Below are 26,691 nucleotides of genomic sequence, written 5' to 3' on the forward strand. Positions count from 1 at the left end.
AGGACCAAAAAAAAGGCAGTGTGATGTAATATAGTTATGCAAATGAGGAAATGGCAAATAGAGTGGCTGCAATGTGTATGCTTGGTTGTAAGAATGGAGTGAGTGGGCCTAGGGAAGTATAAGTGTAGTTGTATGGGGGTGGGCAGGAAGTCAGCCCAATGCAGGTAGGGGCAAACGGAGCAGGTTCAGCACCTTAGGGCCAGTGCATGGCCAAAAACAATCAATAGAGTTGGTACTGCTAGAGTTTGCACACAAGTAACTAAGTACGCTTACTAGTTTAAATGGAAAAGTAAATCTTAGACTATGTAGTATTAAAAGTAGTGCACTAAAAACAATAATGGTAGAAAGTCATAGTAATATACAGCAAGTAGTTAACACTGAAACTTCAGGACATGGGAAAGGGAAAAAGCAAAGCAACACAGGACTGTCTATTACAGGCAGTTAATATTGGCAGCCCAAGATAGCGGGCTACGTGCACACTGGTTTACAAAGTCCATTGAAGAAGTGGGAGAAACAGACAAATGTAAGTTTTGTAAAACCAAATTAGAAACCGTCACACACCTTGTTGTTGGTTGCGTCACACTAATGGCAGAAGGACTGTATACTGAAAGGCATAATAATGTGGTGAGACTGTTGCACTGGGGATTGTACCAACATCATTGTTTCGAAGTGGCTGAAAAACACTGGAAACATGAGCCACAAAGCATCATAGAAAATGATGAAGTCTACATCACATGGGATCACCCATTACCAACAGTTCAAAAGACAGATATTAGAAAACCAGATATAGTGGTTCAAGAAAAGAAGACAAAAGTAGCACTGATCATTGAAATTGCCACACCCAGTGACTATAGTGTCTTGTGTACAGAGAGACACAAAGTCAGAAAATACCAGGATCTGGAGGCAGAAATGAGAGCACTGTGGAAGAAAGATACCCAGACAGTTCCTATAGTAGTAGGAGCAACGGGTCTTATAAAAAATAATTTACAATCATATTTAGATATGTTACCAATCAATGTAACCCCATACGAATTGCAGAAGGAGTCATTATTGGGCACATTGCAGGTGCTGCAAAGAGCACTTTTGGCTGACATCAAAGACTGAAGCAATACTAATTTCATGAACTTTAATCATACTTTGACTTAGGAATGGGGTCCTTTTCCATCATGGTATTAGAAACCCAAAAGATTTGAAGAAATTAGAAAAAGGCAGAAATGAGGGCAATGTGGAAGAAAGATACCTAGACAGTTCCAATAGCAGTAGGAGTAACGGGTCTTATAAAAAAGAATCTACAATCGTATTTGGATATGTTACCAATCCATGTAACCCCGTATGAATTGCAGAAAGAGTTATTACTGGGCACATTGCGAATGCTGCAAAAAGTACTTTTGGCTGATATCAAAGAGTGAAACAATACTAATTTCATGAACTTCAATTGTACTTTGACTTAGGAATGGGGTCCATTCCCATCATGGTATTAGAAACCCAAAAGGCTTGGAGAAATCAAAAAGGCAAAGAAGGAGATTTACAAAACCAATAGCTGGGATGAGCAATTAAGACAGTGCAGGCTGCTAGCAAGAGTAGGGTGTAGGTCACTAATTAAAAAGGGAAGGGAGGGGAAAGATTAAGGGGCAGTTGAGACTATTTTTGACTTTAGATCTTAAAAACAGACAAAAAACAGACTACTATGTACTAGCTAAGCAGATAAAAGACATTAAACTTGAACCATTTTGGACAGAGCATGATATATGCAACTCATACTCTCCACCTGCCTTTCTAAACAACATTACTTTTTTATTAAAAACAACAGGAATGATAAGTAATATAACTGCAGCTTGCATAGTTAGAACACTGCCCACCAATGTTTGTCTAGTTCAAACTACAGGCAAATGAGAATATTACCTTTTTATCTGCGGTATTTTAAAGTAAAAAAAATAAGAGGCAAAAATATGTGCCTGCACTCATGTATGTCCAAAGTGGTTGACGTGATATTTCATCTTCAGAGTGATGTCCTAAGCCAGTTGTTAAGCATGATGCTTGCATTTTCGCTGAAATTACTGACTGGCACAAATTTGCATATAACAGAGTTATATAATTTGATAAAAAAAAAAAAAACATACGTTTCCAGTTCTAATTTGGATGAACATAAATTAACAGCTGTAGACAGTCACTGCCATATTTGCAAACAAGATAAACAATCACTGTTTGGATATGTTTTATTTCAGCTTTGAAAGCAATGTTATGTAAATGTAGAATAGTATACTATACTTACTAGTGTAAATGCAAAAGTACCCAATAGTAGTTAGACTTACTATAATGTCCTTGGCATAGTTTTTTCTTTCCTTTGAAGTCTTTTGTGTTGAAGATCCTTGAAGCTTGGAGGTCTTGTTAAATGTTCTTACATTTACAGCTATATCAGTCTGTTGCCCTTAAATAAGGAAATAAAGATTTAAAATTCTGCATTGTGTGACACACATGTCTTATCACAAAAATGTATTACTAGTTTGAAAAACTGTGTTTTTCACAGATTTAAACAAATAGAAAATGTAGCAACTACCATTAGTTACCTGTCAGTGATATAAACAGTTCAATAAAATAATTTGCAATAATTTCAATACAAATGTATAAAGTAACATTTTAATATCAAATCATTCTTTACCTTCTAAGATGACTCCATATTGAAATGTATTATTTTAGGTCTCGGCAGTACCTCAACAAGCTGAGGGATTTCATCTTTTAAATGAATGCCCTAAACTTACTAAGTAAAAGGAATAACATATGTGATGACAACACCCAATCAGACATAGCAAACATACTAGTAGAAAAATTTAGTGCAATCATTTAAACCCTAAAACAACTACTGTAATACTTCAAATTCCCAAATCCTTTACATGTCCTAATTTCAAAAATGAAGGAGCTCTCTACTACTTCCATGGGGCCTGACAATTTACTAGATGCCTAATAGACAGCATCAAACATACTCTTGTGGAGTTCTTCCTAAAATTGTTTAACATGAGTTTAGCTACTGGATTTGTTCCCAAAGTATGGTGAACTACCATGGCAATGACCATATACAAGGGTGACCATACCACTGCCCCAGGGCACTATGGACCATTAGCCTGACTAGTCTGATTTGCAATGTCATAGAATGTACCATATCTGACCTCATAAGCTAAGATATCAAAAACCTTATCAGGCTAGACCCACATCAGTTTGGTTTTGTCAAACAGAAATCCAGCCAACTGAATTTACTTAACTTCAAAAAGGTTACACAGTCTAAGGACGGTGGTCACTCTATTCACACAGCTTATTTGGATCTGACATCCCATGTTGAAATCATGAATAAACTAAGTCCCTTAGAAGCAGAACCATATGAGGTGAGGTCAACAGCCAACTGGCTGAAAGCTAAAAGGCACATAGTTAAGGTGGAAGGTTCCTCCTCAGAATGCATGATGGTAACTAGTGGTGTGTCCTAGGGCTCAGTATTAGGACCCATCTTATTCAGCATGTACTTCTCTGCACTCCAGACTAAGAATCAGGACCTTTAGTTAACTCAGTTGGAAGATGACTCCAAGCTAGGCAGTATTGCCAAATCTCCCTCTGATATTCATTCATCTGAGCAGGATCTAACCCTCATAAAGAAGTAGTGTACAAAAAAAGATTAAAATTAAATGGGGAGAAGCACGGTATTGTCACATTTGGCAAAAAAGCTCAACAGTAGTCAGAAAATCCTTCTATTTAGTACAACTAATATTTAAAGGCATACCATCCAGGTCAAACAAGCTCTCGTCCGTTTTTATGTCAGTGGTTGAGTACAATGCCACCATCAGGATGCACCCTTCTAGATACATTAAGCAACTTGAAAGGCCTCAGAGGTTAAAAACTAAGAATTCTGTCAGCTTTCATCCCTGAGCTACCAGGAAATACTCAAACCACTATTCCCTTACTTAGTTTCTCACAGAGTGTTGTGGGGTGGGCTATGGTTTGTATTCTGTAACATTAGGGACCCCATCCTTCCTGATCTTCTGTATCTTCACAAGTCAAACAGCTGCACTAATACCACAACTAGGGACTGAAATCTCCACCAGCATATAACTAGAATGCTCTGAAGAGACACATTTATTAATCAGTCTTCACCTCACCCCAGGAACAAGCTTCTCATGCAAGTTAAACAAAGTGACACTCTAACAGCCTTCAAATTAAGCCTGGGTGATTGGATGGGTATCCATAAATTTATTCCTGGACACACCTGCTTGGCTCTTCTTGAAAATGAGGGTACAGCATGAGGGTCGGTATTGGCAAGGTGTAAATGGTCTTGTGACTCAGTTGCCTATTATTTCAAATGACCCTATAAGCCAATCATCTTATGATGATTACTCATGGTAACTCTTCTTTGGAGAGTTTAGGGAGTAACTGACCTGACAGCATATCCAGGGCAATACGTGCACTTCAATGATGACAAAAGGATAAGGTGTAGCTGAGAAAAGCTCTCACCTTGCCTGATAATTGTTTTGCTCCCTCATGTAACCACCATCAGGTACCCTTTATTGTATCTACTCCAACAATGTGTTACTCCTTATGGAAGAAAGGACCAGACCTGCTCATTCTCTGACCAAGATGAAAATCTTATGGACCACTTCTTCTCTGATTTGTGCAACAGCCTTATTAATCCATTCAATCACAAGAAGGTGAAAATAGGAAGTTAGAACAGGGCTTCTCAAAGTCATGTAGGTCATTACCAGAATCTAGCCACTCCATGTAGTCCTTTTTGGATCCTGTATATACTGCTGTTCTATGGATGTGCCATCCATGCTTCCCCACACCTTTTATTTTTTTCTTGGCTTATGTACAGCACTTAGCCGTTAGCCACATTGACCCAATAACTACTGCAACCCCTCAACTATCCTATTGGGCTCAACAGTGTTGCAGGTAATATCATCCAGGAAAAGTAAACTAGGGTTAGGATTGAAAAAAAAATAAAATCTTAGTCTTGTAGAGTTTGGGTTGCTGCTCTTGTTTCATATTATATTAAGTATTTTAGATGCATAATTATTTTTATGTAACTATTACAGGGAACTTAGTAAACATTTTTGTTCTAAAATCATAGGATAGTGGCCTATTTCACGCTTTTTTCCAGCATGATTCAACTGCCCAAACAGGGACTGCCCTGCATAAAGAGGTACAGGTGACAACCCTAGCTATCATCAGCCTCTCACTCCTACCCTTCATGTCACAGCCCTTTGACTGCCCAAAGCACTACTAGAACCAAAGTCATCTGGGTCTTGGTCAGGGCTTATCCCTCTGCACAACATGATTGGGATTGGTTTCTCTTGTTTTTTAAAGGTATTTCATCAGTCTCAGATTTCCCCACAGTACCTATATCTGAGCCTTCATCACCTGCTCAGCTATGTATGACAGTGTGATGATATCAACAACTGAGTGTAAGACATTTTATTTACCATCATGCCATTACCACCATCACAATGTACCATCACTAAAACATCACCACTCCAACAGCTCATCTAGGTTCTAGAATTTCAGATACCACAGAAAGATTTTACCTATCCTTCTCTCTCTCTCTCTCTGTTTCCAAGGTAGGAGGACTGGTATGAAGACCCCTTTTACCCATGACATGGGTCCCTAAGGAATGTGTACATTACATGACAGAGACAAGGACATTAACAAGTTACAGTAAACAGATATAGCACGAGGTTACTACAAAGAACAATGAATAACTTAAGTAGCAATACAGCTGGCATAGTGGTTAAGGTTTTCGCCTGTCATGCACAAGGTACAAGATTTGAGCCTGACTTTCGGCCAGTGTCTCTGTGGAGTGTTCTCACTTTGTCTCTGTGGGGTTCCTCATACCTCCTAAAAACATTCAGGGTGTTTACACCTCAAAACACACCCAAGAATGAAGTTTGTGGGCAGCATCACAGAGCCTAGTCGATGCCTGTCAGGAGAAAAGTTCTATAGATCAACTGCTTTGGGCATCAACTGTTGTGTGCAGTATCCTCTAGATAGAGAGCATGGATCACAGACTGCGTGCCATGTCAGGGTCTTTTGGTTGTCTTGACTAATGCCACAAAAAAAGGGCATGGGTATTTGTCAGTTATAAGTGGGTTGAGCACCCAGCCTATTCTAGTCTATGCCAGGGACCTATGTTAATAGTGATAGGGGTCTATGTACCCCTATTGGTTAGTGTGTGTCTGCCATAAAGCCTAACAGCTCCTAGTGGGTGACAGGTGTCCAGCTGTCCAGCCAGGGTTACCTGGGATGGCTGGATTTAGGATTACAGAATGCTCTTTGGAAGTGGATGATATGATTGTAAAGAGGAACCTGGACATCCTCTGTATCCAGGAGACAAGATGGTAGGGCAGTGTAGCAAAACCACTTGGCTTGGGATCCAGAGTTTAGTGCTCAGGGGGTGGGCAGATGAGAAGTGGTGTGGGAATTGTGGTGAGAGAGAGGCTTCAGAAGACAATGAGGAATGTCATCAGAAATTGTGACAGACTTATTGCAATTAGTGCAAAGATAGGTAACTATTCATCATGTCTGCCTATGCCACACAGCAGAGTTGTGATTGTAAGAAAAAGAGTGCATTCAGGCAGCAGCTGCAGGACCTACTGGATACATCAGGATAACATAAGTTAGTGTTGATACCAGGCTTCTGAATGCACATATTGGGAGAGATAGAACAGGATATGAGGACTGCCTTGGTCCACCTGATCGGGGCTACAAGAATAAATAAGGACAAGACATTCTAGACTTCTGTCTGGCAAATGACCTGATGGTGGCCAGGACTAACTCATTGTATTCCATAAAAACATGTTCCTAAATACCTTTCTCTCATTCTAATCACTCCTCCAGCAGTTGCTGTCTACCTATGGGAGCATTTTCTGAAGTCTACTTGGGGTATAAAATACCTATGCAAACACTTCCATGTAAAAATCCTAAACCTTCTAGATTTTGTTGCATACTTGGGAGCCATATAGAGATGTTTCCATTTTTGTCCGTATACTGTTTCTCCAATTTCAATTCCCAGTATTTTCTAACCTATTCCAATTATTCTTATAGTCAATCTGCAGTGCTTTATATGGCCCACTAATATCCATTTTTACTGCATTTACTCCTCTAGACTCAGCTATAAACTCAAGCAGAGTCTGTCTATCATTTAATACTCACATATCCCTTTCTCTTTGCCTATACTCTATCGATCCCTGGTAGAGAAGGCAGTCCCCAACTTGCAGTCCAAACTTCTTCTTGGTCTAACAGTTTAATTACACCGGACAAAATATCTAGGTGTAATTCCAATGTTTTTGTAAAATATTTATGGCAAAGTACACTTGGGATTTAGCAGTGGTGAGTTGTGGCTTTTTGATGTTATGTTGCAAGTTTTTTGTTTACAATTGAGATGACAGCGTTTATGAAGTGTTCATTAAATTTTGTGGCTACTGTAGTACTGAGAGCACTGGGTAACTGATTGGGTTGCTCTTTTTTTCCTGGTGCTGCTAGGTTGCTGATAGTGTTATAGAATTGTTTTATTTAGGGTTGGCTGCAGTGATGTTTTTTTTCCTACAGAACTTATTGTTTAGTTCTGTTGCACAAGCTTTCCTAGCTGCATCCCTCTCATGCACCACTTCCTTGTTGACAAGGGTACTGTATTGCACTTTTTTTGTTATGTATTGAGGAATGTTGTGTTAAAGTAATGTATAGCTTTGTCTAGTGGAAGAGTAGTTAGTGATAAGTTACATTTTTTTATTGTGTCTAGGAATACTTTAGGTTGGATGTTTTTAGACATCTGACACATTTTTGATATTTTTGCTTGGTGATTTTGGTTTACTATTTAATGCTCTGTGTGGGGTGATGGCTGTTTTATTGTGTCAGGGAGGAGCCTTGACAGCATTATGCTTTTGTAGTGATTAGTTAGAATCCAGTCTAGGTTGGTGTTTTTTTTTTTTACTCTGGTTTTTGTTACTCTGATAGGTGTTGTAAATAGTTGAGAGAATGTAAATAGGTCAGTTTTGAGGACAGGGTTATCATTTCGAGTTTTTTTACCACTATACTAACGTTTAATAGAATGATTGTTTCCCTTTTTATATTTATGTTTACCCAAGTTAGGAGATTTTCCAATATAGCTATATTATCAGAGTGAGATGGGATGTAGATACCTATAATGCATATGTTGTTGTTTATATATAATTGAGTTATGATTAGTTTTGCATTGTTAAACTTTGGTACCTCATGACAGCATTTGGTCAATTGGAGGCACTACAGGTTTGCCTTTTCTGCCTGTTCTAATTACTTTACATCGCGGGGGAAGGGGGGGGTTTCTTCATCCTTGATGTGCAGTTTGAGTCAGGTTTCCATTGTAATTAAGATATGATGAAGGTAGCTGTCAATCGATGAGTAAACACCAGGTACTGTAATCTGTCAATCTATGATTGTGCACCAGGTATTGTAATCTGTCAGTCTATGAGTCTACGTCAGGTACTGTAATCTGTCAATCTATGAGTGTTCGCCAGGTACTGTAATCTGTCAATCTATGAGTGTACATCAGGTATTGTAATCTGTCAATCTATGAGTGTACGTCAGTTACTGTAATGCTTACTCTGCAAGCTTTTGTATGGAAAATTTTAGCTGCATTTGTGAAAGATAGTTTAGGGGTAGTCTCCTGGTCCTGTAGGTGGTAGAGTTGGTTGTAAAAGTTTTGTGGTGGTTTAGTTTAGGGGTAGTTTCCTAGTCCTGTAGGTGGTAGAGTTGGTTCTACAAATTTTGTGGTGGTTTAGTTTAGGGTAGTCCCCTGGTCCTGCAGTTGATAGAGTTGGTTGTACAAATTTTCTGATGATTTAGTTTAGGGGTAGTCTCCTGGTCCTGCAGGTGGTAGAGTTGGTTGTACACATTTTGTGGTGGCTTATGTTTAGGGGTAGTTCCTGGTCCTGCAGGTGGTAGAGCTGGTTGTACAAATTTTGTGGTGGTTTTGCATATAGTGGGACCACAGTTTGGATGAATGTCCCCACAGTTGTGTAGCTTTGTATTTGCAACTGTATTCTATGATGGCATTTTATATCTTAATTTGTTGGTGCATTTTGTCCCAGCGGGGGGTTAGATCGGTTTAGGAGCAATGTTTTGCTTGCTGTACTTATTTAACAGGAACTATATGCCTCAGTGGTGAGTAGTTTTGATACAGAATAGACTGGGGTATATAGACAGGTGTGGGTTTGTGATGTTATTGTAGATGTTTTGAGTGATGTGTACAATGACATTATGGTATGATATTATGTAATTTAGAAAGGAGAGTGGTATTGTTATACCTAATTGCTAGATAGCATTCATTTATTTGGATGGTAGGCCTATTCTTTTATTTTTGCAGGAGTGACATACGGGAGATGGTGGAAAAAACTTGTTTGGTCATAATTGTAATGTACAGAGGGTGGAATCTGGGGTTAAGGTATGGGAGTGAAGCAAATTCAAGCAGTGCAAGGTTGAGCATAGTGTGTCAGCCCAACCCTGAGGATTTAAGTCTCCTGAAACAATCTACTAAGTGTTGGGACAGTGAACCTATTGTGGGATATCACTAATTTTATAGTTCTTACATTAGTGAAAAAAGCCATAAGGCTGAAGTATTATTTTTTAAATATTTCTAAGTAGAAGGAGTTTGGCATAAGGGTTAAAAATGTATCTTTTACTTACCTTTTTCTGCTTAAGGAGGGAGAAACCTTTACATGAGCACAAGCTAGGTATAAATTACAACATTTAACTAGCAGCAGAGATTATTACATAAATACACACATTGTGTTCAGATTAGCTATGTGGTTTTAACAGCTTCTTGCAAAAGAACTGTTATTTTCCATGTAGGTCAGCGCAGGAGTTTCCCACAATTTGTGAGGTAATTTTACACTACTCTGCCTGTAAGTGAACAGATTATGCTATTAGTTTTCAGGAGACTTAGAACATATTTTTTCCATATATTTTAGCAGTTGCAGTATGCAATAGTTTTGTCTTCTAATTTATTTTCTGAGGCTCTCCTATTTTATCTAGTCATACCTCTCAACAGTACAGATTTTTGTAGAATGGCCAGATTTTTCCCTTATATTTTTGGTCTGTTTTTCATAAAATTGTGGTTTTCTGGTAAATTAGTGGCAAATCATTAAAGATTAAAGTTATAAAATAATGATAGAAATTTGAGTTTCAAACTTCATACCCTTTAGAAAATTCATGCTAATGCAAAACCTATTATCCTATCAACTTTCTAAGTTTGCAAGAACATTATTAAAAAAAGTCCCTATTTTTTGGCTTTTGTCCCTCTTTTATTTATGACTTTGTCCACATTTCTTGCTCAAAAATGTTCAGAGGTATGACTTATTAACATTCGTTAAACTGGAAAGTATATAAACATATGATCTAGATTCTATCTCATATTTTGTTGGTTTTGGTGCCTGTCCGCTTGAAAAGTATACATTTCTTTTCCTGTTGCCAAAGCTGAGTCATATGAACACCTACAGTGTTGTTTAAAGATTGTTTTATGTTATGGTTTTGGAAGATCACTTTAGGAGTACACAAAAAATAGCTCACATAGTGTACCAACCAGGGTCAGGACGTCAAACGAGCAGTGAACATAGAATGACGCAAACATCCAAAAGCTAGTATCCACCAAAATGTTTAATAAACACTAAACTAAAAACAGGTTAAACATTTTCGGCCTTTCCAAACAGTAGGACTTCATCAGAACCACAACCTAAATTACTAAACAGTTTAAATACTTAATACGTTCTATCATGTGACACAATTAAATCTTCCTTAAAGAAATACAATGTTTCTTTAATTCTATTCAAACACTGTATACAAGAAATAAAAAAAAAATCAAAATATGATCCGACTTAATAATATACTAAAAAGGTATAATAAAAGGTGTAAAATGTTAAATAAAGATAATTATTTAAGGAGTTATTATAGAGGATTCTAGAGAGTATCAGACAGCATGCTTATGGAGCAGGGGATTTTACAAGGGTGCTAACGGATTTTAGTATGTAGACCTCTTGTTTTGTTGTCAGGCTTATTTTAACACTGTACCTTGTTTTGGTATCAGGCTCATTTTAAGACTCAACCTTGTTTTGGTGTCAGGCTTATTTAAGACTGAACCTTGTTTCGGTGTCAGGCTTATTTTAAGACTGAACCTTGTTTTGGTGTCAGGCTTATTTTAAGACTCAATCTTGTTTTGTTGTCAGGCTTATTTTAAAACTGTACCCTGTTTTGGTGTCAGGCTCATTTTAAGACTCAACCTTGTTTTGGTGTCAGGCTTATTTAAGACTGAACCTTGTTTTGGTGTCAGGCTTATTTTAAGACTGAACCTTGTTTTGGTGTCAGGCTTATTTTAAGACTGAACCTTGTTTTGGTGTCAGGCTTATTTTAAGACTGAACCTTGTTTTGGTGTCAGGCTTATTTTAAAACTGAACCTTGTTTTGGTGTCAGGCTTATTTTAAGACTGAACCTATGATGTTTTGCCATTTGCCTTACTATCCTGCTTTTCTTTTCTTTTTTTTCTGCTGGCTGTAGTTGCACTTGTATTATTTGAGAACCTGCCTGGGTATTTAATAAAAATATCATACAAATCAAACACTAGGTCCCCACATATTCTATACACATACTATCATATACAACCCCCAACCACACATGCACATGTACCCACAAGTAAATTCTCTCTCTTACACATGCAAACATGTATGTGTGTGTGTGTATATATATATATATATATATATATAGAGAGAGAGAGAGACAGAGAGACAGAGAGCCAGCAAAAGAGGGAACAAGTTTTGTTATTAGTGGAGAAACAATAAATAAAAACATTTCAGATTATGATACAGTTCAACTGACCTGATACTTACAGTGAGAAAGATAAAGAAGAAGAAGATAAGAATGAGGAATCAGTCCATCTGGGCATTCCTGGACTTGGAGAAAGCATAAGACAAGGTCTCAAGAAAGTAGATTTGAGCAGTCCTGCAATGGTTCAAAGTGACAGAAATATTAGTAGCATTAGTGCAGGCTATATACAAGGACCTAATAATACAAGTACGAACAGTGTTTGCACTCAAAGAGGGGCTCCCAGTGGAAGTGGGTGTACATCAGGATTCAGCTCTAAGCCCACTTCTGTTTATACTGCTGACGGACTATATTGGCAAACAAGTCAGAGGGCTCAGATCAACGAAGCTGTTGTATGCAGATGATGCAACATTACAGGCAGACTCCGAACAGGAACTTCGGCAAATGATTGGGGACTGGAATACACAACTGAAGGCACATAACATGAAACAGACTACAGACAAGACAGTGGCTGTGGAAGCAAATGGGGACAATCAGAGGAAACTGAACATTTAGAAAACAGGGAAAATAACGGCACAGGTTAGCAGCTCCAAGTATCTGGGATGTGTAGTGAAGGGGACGGAAAATCTGAATGTAGAAGTCAAAGCTAAAATCAGAGGTGCTGCCGCCAAATGGCACAAGGTGTCAGGGGTAATGTGTGTGACAGAAGAATACCAAATAAGATGAACAGTAAAGCGTTAAAAGAAAGAGTTACAAGCACAGAAACCTGGGCCTAGAAGGCAGACCAAGTAAGGGAACTTGAGGTGAGGGAAATGAAGAGCTTGAGACAGGTAGCAGAATGTACACTGTCAGGCAGATGAAGAGATGCTTTTACATCAGAGCAGAAGCCAAAGTAGCCCCATTTGCAGAAAATATGAAAGGGAACAGATTATGGTGGTGCACTCCCATAAGCAGGGAAGCAGAAGATGATTTGGTAAAGAACATTTGGAATGAAACAGAAGGAAAGAGGAGAAAACGACATCTAGCCAAGACATGGATGAATTTCATGAGAAAAGATGTGTGACAGTCAGGCTAGACTGTCGAAGAACGTAGCAATTGGAAGAATGGGGTTGTTGATGATAACAATGAAAATGACAGCGGTGAGTTACAATACACTTCTGTCTTCGCTGGCATTTCTATGAGGGGATTTCGTAATTAATTAATAAGTGAGGCGCTAAATGTCGCCTTCTTAATTGATAATCACCTTTGAGCCACACCATGCAATTCAGTGTCAGAGCAGAAACCCTTGTGGAGCCATAATAGACATGTTTCTGTATTCCAGGTTATAAGTTTTAAAAAGATATAACTGTCTGCGCTGTCAGATTTCAGTGAGCGGATTTTGTCTTAAACAACTAATTATTCATACATTACTTAATTCAGTCTCTCTAGAAATCACTGGAATGTTTATTGGTTTAAGAATGTTGTATAACATGGGATTATTGTTGTATGTTTGGTAAAAAAGAAATATGCCAAGGTACTGGTTGAGAACATTTTTCTGATTGATGAAAGATCATGGTGAGTTGTCTTTGATATTTTGCTGGTATTTTTCTAAGTCTACCAGATCTGTTTAGCATGATTTTTCAGTTGAGAAACAATGTTTGCCTTGGATTTGTGCCTCACTAAACTCCAGACATTTCATAATGATTTAATTCAACATCTGTCAAAAACTTTCCCTTCAAATGAGGTCAAAGTAAGAAGGTGGTAGTTTCCAGTTCACAGTTCTGTTAGACGCTTAGAGTGAATCTCATCTGGTTCCAGTACAATGTTCTGATTTAGATTACAGAGTTATTTCATAATTCTTTTTTCTTCTGCATCCAGGAAGAAGAATCTGCAAAAGAAGTATATAATGGTACAGGAAGAGGGAAACCAGTAACAAGAAAAGCAGAAAAGGTGAAATGGACCCAGGGACAAAGAATAGGCAAAACCCCTAGAACAGACATGACCAGCAGAAAGTAAAAGATTATTATCTATATGTATCTAGGTGAACAGATCCAGTCTGGAGTATTATGGTATGGAAGTCTCTTTTTCACAGGCTAAAGGAAATACAGATGGGCAGTAACAAAATGGTGCATGTAGTGCATCGGCATCCATATAAAGAAACACTACAGTGCATCAGAATTCACGTAAACAAACACTATAAGTGCTTAATATGTATAGTCTTGAAATATGGCAGAAGGAGAACATGACATCTCGTCAGTTGCACTCTTTCAAGCATAGACAAATGATAAAGTAGATCTAAATGAGGTACTCACAGTAACAGTAACTCCTCATATCATAAGATGCTTTCTGCTGACAGCTATATTCATAATATTTGTGCAGTGTCAGCAATTTACTTACCACAGTTGTCAGAATCCAAAGCAGGCAACTTCTCCCACTTGCTCAAAACACAGTAAGCACGGAGAGACGTAGCCTCTGGTTAAAACTGCAGAACCTATTCATGGATGGCATATCAAGTTAGTATTTTTATTTTTCCATGTTGAATGCACCACTAGCACTGCTGTATATAGTTACTGTTTAGAATACTGCAGTTTGTATTCCTTAAGGTACTTTAGTTTTCTTTACTTTTTGGGTTTCTAACAAAACAATATTCTGCCATGAGATTTTAGACATACCATATAACAAGGAAAATAAAATGTTGGTCCTTTGTTTTATTCATTCATTCATTCATTCATTCATTCATTCATTCACTCACTTACTTAACATTACTCATATTTTTAAGAATGGTGCCAATGCTCATCTTCCTGTTGGCGATTAAAAATTAACTCCCAGTAGCATTTCTGGTCAATGAGAAGTATTACATTTACTTGGTTGTGACATAATGCAGTTTAAAAGTTTCAGTAACATAATTGTCAGGATTCTACACATAAGCAAACTAAGTAAGCGCTCCCAATTTGCATAAAATCGTTTCATCTTGCTCCAATTAAAGAAAGCTTCAAAATATTGCAAGCTATAATAGACTCTGAAGGTAATATATTTGGTAACAATGTTTCTGATGTTTGCATGTTTCCTCCTACTGTTCAGCGTATACATGCAACGTGTTTAAGGATATTGGTTATTTAGTATTCTGTTTGATAGCTTATTGGTTTGTTTCTGAATGTGAAAATTTTAAACCAATCATGGTTATTATTACAAAACATAATATAATTACCTTCTGCAATTGAGATAAGAACAAGCCAAAACTCCTGCAGTCTTTTCCAAATTATTAACCCTGTTGATCTTTTAATTTTAAAATTTCTGCTGATTTCCAAGATGTAAACTATAGCCCCCCCCCCCCCCCCCAAATAAAATCCTCTCCAGCAATGGTGTATTTTTATTGTTTTCTATTCCAGCTTTTAGAAATTTCTAAAGGGGCACTTTTTACTCAAAACAGACGCATTCAAATGTTCACATGACAAATACAGCATCCTTGGTTGCACCAAATCAATGTTTGATTGGGTTTAGATTGAGTATAATACATCTCAAAAGAATGTCCGTGAGAAGTACTGTTCATTTTAAAATGTACTACATCCATAACTTCCAGCTTCTCAGTCTATTTAATTGACAACGTATATAGAAAGGGCTTAATATGTTGTTAGATTACAATTCTTAGGGCCACACCATTGTGCCTTTTGAATACAAATAGGATGTATGACAGTCTCTCAAATGAACTCTATAATAGTGAATTAAAAAAAGTCAAAATATCATTAATCAAAAGAATGACTTTATAAATTGTTAACTACAACTCCTGTACCATTTCACTATGTAACTCAGACCATAAACTGCATCATTTGAAGGTAGAATCTTGAAAAGATAATTGCAAGTTGCATTTTTAGGAGTGTCTGAACATAAGTTTGTTAAAACATAGGATTATATACAGCTTCTTATGGTACTTCAACAGGGTGGTTACTCCCTTCATTTGCTATGTTTGATAGAAATTAACTGAAGTGTATTTTCAAGTCTAAAGTATCTTTTTCAACACAGCTTTGGTGGATATGCATTATCTGTCATGTACAAGATGCGGTTCTCACATCTGAGAAGACGTGAAGAAGAGCAGTTTGTGGTGACTGATTGCGAAGTGGCACCTCAAGGATATAGAGACACCATCTTGTGAAGAAAAAAGCAATCGCTGATTAGTTATGTGGTTGTAGAAAACTGACATAGAAGGTGTTCTGAAAACTGAGTGGCAGAAAAAGATTGTGATTTCAGATTTACTGAACTGATATTTGAAGCAACCTGAGACACTGAAAATGACTCTAGTGATTTTCTAGAAGAACAATGATTCCATGTTACTACTACAGCAAAAAAGTGATGGATGTTAGTTCGATTGTTTACAGACATTAGAAGATGCTAGCACTGGAAGACAAAGCATGGAGTTGTGATTTGTAGCTTAGTGGAATTTCAGAGGGTGAAGAAGGGTTTGGCTTTCTAGAATTTGTAAAAATTAAAATGGCACAATGAACCAGTTTTTCAAAGAGATTACTGGGCACTGAAAATGTATACAGATTGCCGTGAACAGTGGCAGAGAAAATAGATACCCTAGAAATGATGAGCAAACCTGACATAACTTTTATTGGTTGCCATTCAGCTTCAAGAGTTTAATCTAAATCTGTATTACAAAGTTTCATAACTGACTGACCAAGGCAGACTTTAGTCAAAGATGCCACCTGGTCTGAAAAGGAATGAGTTCTCTCTCAGTTATGGAATTCTGGAAGGAGGTTAATGGTGGAAGAAAGACCATTACTGCTGGGTCATCATTACTCAGGCATAAATTGAGAGGTTTTCCCAAGTAAAGGATAGGGCATCCACCTTCCAGGCTCTGTGAGGGTTTCTGGTGCAAAATTTGTTCAATTGGTGGTTTTGGGGGAGGCAAAAAGGTCCACCTCCGGTGTTCCCCACCTCGGGGTTAGAAGTTTGAATGAGTTGGGTTCCAGTTTCCACTAGTGAGGGTCCAGTAGATTTCTGCTTAAGTCATCTGCCAGTGAGGTTTGCTTGCCTGGCAGGAATTGAGCTTGTAGGTGCACTTGGATGCTCAAGGCTGTGTTCCACAGAGCCATGGCTAACCTGCAGAGTGGGTAAGAATGAGTTCCCCCCTGCTTGTTTATGTACCACATAACTATGGTGTTGTCTGTCTTTATCAGGAGCTGTCATGGAAGAGTAAGGTATTTGAAGACTGTTGGAGCATTCTGTACAGCAAATATCTCTTTTTGATTGATATGCAAGGCATCCTTGGCTAGCATAGGAAGAAGCTGTTACAGTGTAAGCATTTTGAATTTTGGGACCACCAGAAAGGTGTTGAGAATTGATAGATCCAGGATAGGGTGCCAAGAGCTCTCTTTTCTGGGCACCAGGAAAAGTCTGGAGTAGAAACCCTGTCCCCTTTGTTCTACTGGGACAGGTTGAATAGCCCTTATATGGAGAAGGGAAAGTACTTGCTTTTGAGCCTCTGCCCACTGGTTTGGAGGGAGGTATGGTAGCCCGCTTGGTGTTGGCAGTGAGTGGAAGTAGAATCTGTATCCCTGGGATACAATGTTTAGAACCCATCGGTCCTGAGTAATGGACATCCAGTTTTTTGCATGAAGGGCAAGTTTTCCTCCTAGGAGCGCAAGTACTTGGGAATGACTGGGAAGGATAATTGGAAAGTCATTGTGAACGTTTTCCATAAGGGGATGGCTTATCACTCCCTGGCTTTGAGGTGGAAACGCTCCATTGTTCAGATCTCTGCATACCCTGAGACTGTAGTCTTGGTGGTCTGTTTCCCCTGGGTTTGGACTGAAAAGGCCTGAGAGGGACTGGAAAGGACCAGTTTTTTGAAGGCTAATGCCTACTGAATCTAGATGGCTGTACCTGTAAGAAATATTTGAAGGTTTGCATAGATTTAGCTTTGTCTTTCATCTTTTTAAGAACTGCTTCTGCTCTAGTGCCAAACAAATGCTCTTGATTTAATGGAGCATCTAGTAATTTTGCTTTGACATGGTCAGGCAAGATTTGTTCCTTTAGCCAAGCATGCCTTCTCAGTACAGACCCAGTGACAGCAGCCCTGCAAGATGTTTCTAGGGCATCAAACCCACACTGCAAAGTATGTTTACTAATTTGGTTTGCAGAATACATTAACTCTTGTAATTCTTTATTTTCTGCACAATCTGGAAGTAACACCATTTTTTGTTTAATTAGTTCCATAATATGTTGCTGGTACTTCAACATGTGAAACTGGCAATTCAAAGTCCTGATGGCTAGAGTTGCAGAGGTATATACCTTCTTACCCCACCTGTCTAAAGCTCTAGAATCCCTGTCTGAAGGGGTATTGTTTTTGGCTGTAGTAGCCTTAATACTTTTAGGCCCCTGGGAAATAGTCTCTGGATCCGCAGTAGGATTCTTAAAGAGAAATTTGTGAGAGTCAGGTACTCTGTAGTACCTGTCAGGTTTTCTAGGAGGTGGTGGTAATGTGTCAGAAGTAAGACTGGACTCCAAGAAGACATCATCTACAATATCCAGGACAGGGGGAATAGATAGAAGCCTGTGCTGAGGCAAATTTAAAAATTCCCTGAGTCTCTTTTTGGACTGAGGATAGTCGCTCTCTTAAGGTATGCAAGGTTTCACCAAAAGAAAAATATTCTGGACGGGAGGCAGAGGGAATGGATTCCTCTGCATCTAAATCCTCATAGGTAGACAAGGGTATGTCCTGGTAATCAGAAGGGTCAGAGTCATCAGACTCCTGGTCTGTAGAATCAGAATGAAATTCAATTCTTTGTCTTTTGGCAGGGGAAGGCTGGCTTCCCCTAATTAGAGTAATAAGGTCTTCAGCCATTTTAAGCATTTGTTTTTGTGGCATGGGAGCTTGAGCATGTGCTTTGGACGTTGGTTTTCTAGGCATAGTGCAAACTCTGGGCCTAAGAAACTCAGTAGTTTTAGTAGGAAATTAGGTTGCTGGTATAATATGAATATTGGTAGGTCGGAATACACCCTCAGAAGCCGGTGCCTGCACAGCAGCTCTGGACCCATCCAAGGTAGAGACATCCGCAGGTTCCATAGTCAAAGAAGCATCTGGTGGCATACCGGACTCCGAATGGGTCTCAGCAGAGGCCTGCAAATCTGTAGAAGCGGGCATCAGGGGCTGGAAAGTTGACTCACTGAGTACCTGCGGACTGGCGACTAGCTTAACGGAAGCGTCGTCGGCAGTTTTTGACCTATGCGGTCCTCCATTATACCAGCCTCCAACGACCTCACAGAAGAAAGCTATAGTGAAAGGCTAGCTATTTCGAGCAGCTCGTATGACTACTTACACTAGTGACTTTGAACTTGAATGTGAATTACTTATAGCCTTTTTCTGTGAGAGAGGATACCCCAGTGATTTTTTAGATGAGATTGTTCAGGAAGTGAGATGTAAAAGAATTAATGGTATTATACTTCCCATTCTTAATCAATCCATTGACAAAAGTACATCTTCAGACATAGTGGAAAATCAGGAGTACTTATTAGAGGAAACAGGAACTTTGGAAAGAAGAATACAACCTTATAATGATTTCAAACTTAGTTTTATAACAACATACAACATGGACAGTGACATCATTAAAAAACTATTATTCAAAAACTGGACCTTGATTCAACAAGATAGGAGTATTTCTAGTAATCTAGTTGAATATCCTAGAATCGTATATAGAAGGGGTTATAACTTGAAAAACATTTTGGAAGTTAATACTGTTAACAATTTTAGTAGGAAGAAAGGCATGACAATTTGTGAAAGTTGCAATATGTGCAAAGATATGTGTAGTGGAGAATATATAACTATCAAAAACATAAAATATGAAGTTAAATACAAACTAAACTGTTATTCTAAACTTACAGTGTACGTGGCTTCATGTACACTATGCCCAGCTTTCTATATAGGAAAGACTGAAAGGCACTTTAAAGAAAGAGTTTATGAACACACATATGCTATACAAAATAAAAAAGTAGAGAATGCCTTATCTAAACATATTCTAGCTAACCCGGGTCATAACTTCAAATTTATGGCATTAGACCAGATCCAGACGAACCTTAGAGGCGGACCTTACAACTTGCTTTTAGAGGAGCGAGAACTAACTTGGCAATGGCGTACAAATGCATTTGTTTACCCAGGTTTAAACGACCATTGTAACATTAGCTGCCTATTAAAACTAAGGAGTTTGAATAGGAAATAACAAATACATGTACTTAGTTTATAGGTTTGCCTACATTATTACAGTAAAACTTTTACTTTATATTTAAGACCCCATTTGTGTAAAGACAGAGATGACACATACACTTACATTTACTCATATACACATGTATTTTCCTAGTTATTTAACTTATATTTACTGGAAACTTTATAATATTCGTACTTGTAATGTATTGGTTTATCTTAATGTGCATATTGCATTTTATATGAGATGTACACACAAGATTTTATAAACAAATAATTAAAAAATCTATATATATATATATATATATATATATATATTTTTATAAAATTTTTAAAAATAAATACACATACATACTGTTTTATACACATTCCAAAATAATATTTTTATGACAAGACTAATGTAATCTGTTTTGCTTGCACTTTACAATTGTATATAGCTTAAAAGCTTGTATGAAATGTTGTTTTGACTTTTATTGACAATTTACCTTGCAAGCCTGCACTGTATCACTTTATTTAAGTTTTGTTTTCACAAACATTTACTTGGGTCTATTGGTTGCGAGTTAACTATATGACTATGTGATTTTAGACATATATACATACTTTTAACTGTGTACATTTATTATGTTTTATACATATTCTTTGCTGCTTCATGTTGTTATTGAACACTATTACTTTAAATTGTAATTGATGCACAATGATAGTGTTTTAGTGACGTGAGTATAAATAATTAAATTAGACAAAGTGTTGAATGTCTGAAGAAGTTGCTCAAACATTGAGCGACGAAAAGCGCTTTACGTTTACTTTTTGAATAAATTCTGTGTGGTCAAGTCTTCAGTGATACATTGGATCTTCTTTTTATTGTGGACTTGGATGGCTTACAGAAGCCATTTCGGAATACGGAGAACAAGAGTGAAAGAATTTAGCTACAAAAATAGCCTGACAACGAATGGTTCGGGTGTTAAACAAGGCACAAAACTGGCAGCTAGGGATGTTGTGGTCTGGGCCTAAACAGGTGATGCAGTAAGAATGAAAATCTCTGTGAGGTATTTGCTTTCCACAGGCAAGACAATTGTTAATTTTTTCTGACATCGGTTAGAGCAAGAAAAAAGAACCCCCAACGGGGTACTTAGCTTTAGAAGATTTCAGGCCTGAAACTCGAAAAAACGAAAGTTTCAGGAAGCGGCCGACCGGCACTTGCGAACTTCTTCTGTTTCGGGCACCTTCTTCTCAAGAAAGACTGATGTAATGGCATCGGTTGCATGTTTTATACCCCTGATGACCTGACATCATGGAAGAGGCGACAGCATCCAAAACAGAAATCCCAAGACTCTGGTATTTGGGCTGACTGAGGGCTACCTGCAGGCAGATAAACCAAGTGTGATGACTGCAAAAGTGAAACACGGAGAACATCTGATTGTGGTTTGTTCTTTGGTTGGTATCTGGGGGAGAAAACACTTCATGCAGCCTCTTGAGTGGATTTTGGACACTGGTGTTATTACTGTGATGTTAATTCACAGGCAACTAATAATAATAATAATAAAGATGTTATAATAATGAACATGAACAAAAAAGAGTTTTGTTGCGCCTGTACATTACATGGGTGTTATGGTAACATTAGATTCTGTTGCAGAACTATATTGGGTGAAGTACGGCATTTTGCAGAAACATGATCGGAAGTCATTTGCACTGGACTTTTCATTATGTCTTATTTGACTGCAGTCTTAACAGTAGCACGAGAAAGAGATAATTTCTTGAAAGGTGCAATTTTGCTTTATTTTTATTATATGAAAATGTTACATGTAAAATATTATAATAATGTGGAAGTGTCATTTTTTGACTTGCTATACATTGTATTAATGTTCTTGTGAATTTTTGTGTCAAGTGTTTGAGCAAATGTGTTTAGGTGGGTTGTGTTTTACATTTTGGGGTATTATTATTTATATTTTCAGTCACTGGATGAACGTTGGCTGTTAATTTGAAATAGGAGTCAGGATGATACTACCCTGAAGTGTTTGGACAGCAATGGTCAATTTTTCCATTTCTTGATCTTGTTAAGTTTATCAGATTTATTTGAATTTACAACTGCTTGACAACAGGTAAGTGGAAGTGCTCAGCTGTGTTATAAACAACAGCCACACTATGGAAAATATGGAATGATTTAATGTTCACCATTATTTTGTGCCACTTCTGAATGTTCAAAAATATTACATTATTATCCAAAATGCCGTGCAAAACAGACACACGCACACACACACACACACACACATACGTATGGGTGCCGGACCATACAGCGAGGGGGGAGGGGAGCCCCCCCAAAGATACTCAGGCTCAAACCCTATACCTTGGGTACAGGTAAAAAGAGGCTAAAGTCCCTAGCCACCATCACTTGTGAATTGATGCCTCACATTTTTGTTCTGTTCCTCTGGTTTTCAGGAGTGGTAAAACAAAACCTTTTATTCTAGCAATTTTCTAAGGTTATAAAATCAGTATTTGAAATGTGTCCCTGTTTTGGGGCTGTATTCCCTGTATGTATAGGGACGCTCTGAATAATTCTGCATAGGTAGTTGTGTTCTCAGAGTTAGGGGAGCCTTGAATTTTGACAAACTGTCACACAATAAAATTTCACTGGTAAAATCTCAGAAAAGACACTCTTGTTAAAAGTTCCAGTTGACACTAAAATGTATTATATATTTGTTGCTTTTCTTCTGCTGTATTATAACCAGATTTAAGATGAATGTGTTTTTTTCTGTGTGCTTTTTGTCCCCGTGCCATTGACCATTGAGCTTCACCCAATAGGATTTGAGCCCCTTTGTTCTTCAATGATGGAACTCTTTCCCAGCTCCACTAAGGTGAGAGTCATCTGAGAGTGCCATCACTTAGACAGCTTTGAGGGTTGCTTGAGTTCTGGTTTGCATTCTGGCTATGAAGACATTTCTGTTTATTAGACTTGCCCCTTCCCTGGGTAAAGGGATGTGTGACTGTCATCACTGCATGGTGCCTACCCTCTACAAAGCGGATACTCCTGTGCACATGCTCAATGAAGCTTACAGCCCATTGGTGGCTTGTTGAATTACAGGAACACACCCAGGGTGCTGGCCCACTGCTTTCCTCCAAAGGACTGCCACAATCCCTGAGCAGCTTCACCTCAAGGATGGACATGCTCATCCTTATTGCTGGGTCCATCAAGTGTCTAAAGCCACTAATTGAATTTAGGTGACCTGGGCCATAATCAGGACTTTATCCATCGATGGTTTTCACACAGAGCTAATCGTAGGAGGGGCACTGACCAAAACTCTGATCTGTGATATATAACATTAAGTATCCTGCTTTTTTGCTTATTTTTACTAGTTATTGCTTATTATAAGATCTTTATAGCAATTTTATTGTCTGCTGCATACTTTTTACTGCATTTTATAGCTATACACTAATCTGCACAGTTATACTAAAATTGTCTGCCTCACAGGGGCTGATAAATAAGGTTTTAACTGTCATACTGTTTGTAAATCTTTTCTAGCTAGTTTCTCTCTGTGTAAGGCATTAACTGGAAATCTTCCCCATTTGCTAAACATCTGTTTGCTTGTTCTGAGTTCCTGCCAAGGAGTGTATCATTTAACTTTTTTGTTTGCAGTTAAAAGCATTCTCTAGAGTCTCCTTCTCCTTTATCTGTTTAAAACCTTCAATTAAAGGCTCACTGTTGTTTTTTCTGCTGTGATAAACATTGTTTTAGTGTTTTCTGCCTAAGTAGTGCAGGTAGTAGGTGTAGCATTGTCCATATTTAGGACTGTGATTCTGGGCCTACTTGTTTGTTTGCAGAGGCTGTATGTCTGAGCACATTTTCCAGGCCATCTTAGTTTAACAAAAGCGATTTTACATTTCAGTGAGAGTGTAGTGTTTATGGTCATTGGGTGAATGGGGTTACCTGGACTATGGCTTGGAGTAAGCACCTCATTGGTTCTTTCGAGCTTTTTTTCAAAGTTGTTTCAGGTTTCAACCTTCTGTTACTTAAGAAGTTACCTTGCGAGTGTTTCTGCCATTTCACACAGAGCTTATTGGAGGAGAGGCACTGAGTAAAACTCTGATCTGCGATATATAACATTAAGTATCATGTTTTTTGCTTATTTTTACTAGTTATTGCTTATTTTAAGATATTTATAGCACTTTTATTGTGTGCCGCATACTTTTTACTTTATTTTATAGTTATAAGCTAATCTGCATGGTTGTACTAAAATTGTCTGCCTCACAGGGCCTGATAAATAAGGTTTGTACTTTCACAATGTTTGTAAATCTTTTCTAGCTAGTTTCACTGTGTGTAAGGTATTAACTGGAAATTTTCTCCATTTGTTAAATATCTGTTCTGCCAAGGTGTGTTTCATATAACTGATTTAGTTTCCCAGCCTCCCTCCCTATTGGTGCCTTGTTCTCATACTTGGTGGCTTTGCAGTTGCCCGCCCCTACTGTAAATTTGATCTGGTACACTCCTCCCAGTCTAGTGTCATTAGGTCATTCTACCTAATACAGAGAGAACATTTGAGAAGGTCAACCAACTTAGTTTCTTAACCTTGAATTATCTTCTGCTCCTCCTTTCTCCCTTTGCACTTTACTAAAAAAAAAAAAAAAAAAAAAAAAAAGCTTTGCTAGAATCTCCCTGTGTTCTGACTGAGTGTGCTGCTCAGCTGATAAGTATATTTTTGGCACTTTTTAACTGTTCACAGTTGAGTAAAACAATAATTGAATTCAGTTCAGAACACATTTTAAATAAATTGCATTTTTTAAACAATATTTGTTTTAATACTGCTACACACTCAAGTGTGCTAGCATGCACTGCACTTGAATTTTTAGTGCTGTTTTAGCTGCTTTTCTGTAAAAAAAAATTCTAAGCTTGTTTCCTGCCTTTCCTGTATCTAGTCTAGTCCAGAGACAGATTTGCTGTATTCAGGGCTATTTGTAAGCTTCTGAGCCCCCCAAGCCTTTCTGTGTTGGAGGGAAGCCTTCTAGCTTATCAGTGGGAGTGGTAAGCACTGTGTAGCCTATCTACCACAAGAGGAGTGGTTTCTGGTCCAGGAATTGTATTTCATTGGCCATTTGGGAAGTTTTTCCATCTCTTTCAACTCTCCAGTTTAAAAGCCTGTTTGCACTTTTTCTGCCTTTCCTGTAACTAGTCTAGTCCAGATATAGATTTGCTGTATTCAGGACTGTATGTAAGCTTCTGAGCCCCCAAGCCTTTCTGTGTTGGAAGGAAGCCTTCTAGTGAGCTTGGGCATCCTGAGGCAATGTAGCAACTGCCTTATGTACATTGACAACCATCTCCTCTTACCTCCCAACACTCAGACTTGTGAGAGATGCACTTATATATCCAAATTGGAAGCCATGCTTTCTCCAGCCAAGACCGGAATAGCTGGTCAAGAGGAGAAGGTCAACACTTGCACCACACCACAAGGAACACATAGCTCTCCAGAACACACACCAGCACTGCCTTTACACAAAAACACAAACCACACACCCACCTTTGCAGAGGCTCTCAATAAAAATCTACACAAACAGCAGAGACCCCATTAGCAAGAACGCACTTGACCACCACATTACAACACTAATCATGAGACACATAACTCTCCTAAAGAGTGTGCCACTCAACCAAAGCCCCTAAGTCAAAACAGCATGCCCAACACACTAGCCATAGGTGACTCGATAGTGAGGCACACTGATGTCTCACTCACTAGGTTGAATAAGGAGAAAGTAACAGTCAGCTACCTGTCAGGCACCAGGAGCTGCTACAAAACGCACGCACTCAGGTCCCTCAACAACAGGTACAAATATGACTCTGTCATTGTACATGTGGGTGTGAATGACCCGAGACGTACCTCCCTGGACTACATGAAAAGAGATATGGAGGTGCTCTCAGATCATGTAGCCCAGGCAGGCATGACCCCAGACCTGAGCAGCATCCTACCATCACCCAGAATGATACCAAAGTACAAGCAGAAAATGACTGAGTTCAGCAATTGGCTAAAGTTTCTGGTGTCATTCTAAGGGGATCCATTATCTGTCTGCCTGGGATGAAATGATTGACAGACCTTGATGCTTTGCCAGAGATGGCCTGCATCTGTCACCCCTGGACTTCTGGATACTGGCCAAGCATCTTGCCTCCACTACAGTGCCTTTTTAGGTGGTGTTCCAAAGACCAAATTACCACAGTAACAGCTACAAACAAATGCAATCTGAGGGTCATGTTGCTCAATGCTAAAAGTCTAAATCTCAAAATGCACTCGCTCAAAGCACTCCTTAAAACGGAGAACATCGACATTTGTGCAGTAACAAAGACCTGATTCAAGGCAGCAGAAAGCACCCCTGCACTACCAGGCTATAACTCATTCCACACCTTTCTGCCCAAGAATTTGGACTGAAGCTCCAAAGGCAGTAGTGTTTTCATATTCATAATGGATGTGCACACTTCCAGACTGGCAGCCCAACATAACACATTTGAGATACTTCAGGTGCAGCTAACATTGGGTAAGACAGCGATTCAGGTTGTAGCCTGCTATAGGTCCCCAACCATGTCCCAAGACTCACACTCCACGTTTCTAAGCACCCTGGAGAATATTAGGGTCCAACTTAACACTTTCATACTGGGCGACTTCAACTACCCCTCCATTAACTGGGAAAACTACTCATGTACCAATACACTTGCCTAACGTTTC

At 38.4% G+C, this 26,691-nt stretch overlaps 1 protein-coding gene across 3 annotated transcripts in view; it reads right to left on the reverse strand.

Moving 5' to 3' along the window:
• The window catches only part of LOC122793475 (myosin VIIA and Rab interacting protein), a 2,819,605-nt gene that overhangs the window by 159,668 nt on the left and 2,633,246 nt on the right, over positions 1–26,691 (reverse strand). For all 3 annotated transcript variants that reach the window (XM_044061523.1, XM_044061522.1, XM_044061521.1), the window contains one exon: positions 2,313–2,428. In XM_044061523.1, the coding sequence (XP_043917458.1) occupies positions 2,313–2,428 (116 nt within the window). The remainder of the gene's footprint in view (positions 1–2,312; positions 2,429–26,691) is intronic.

Source organism: Protopterus annectens, chromosome 2.part0 (assembly GCF_019279795.1).
Source record: "Protopterus annectens isolate FY-2018-M chromosome 2.part0, PAN1.0, whole genome shotgun sequence".
Taxonomy (NCBI): Eukaryota; Metazoa; Chordata; order Ceratodontiformes; family Protopteridae; genus Protopterus; species Protopterus annectens.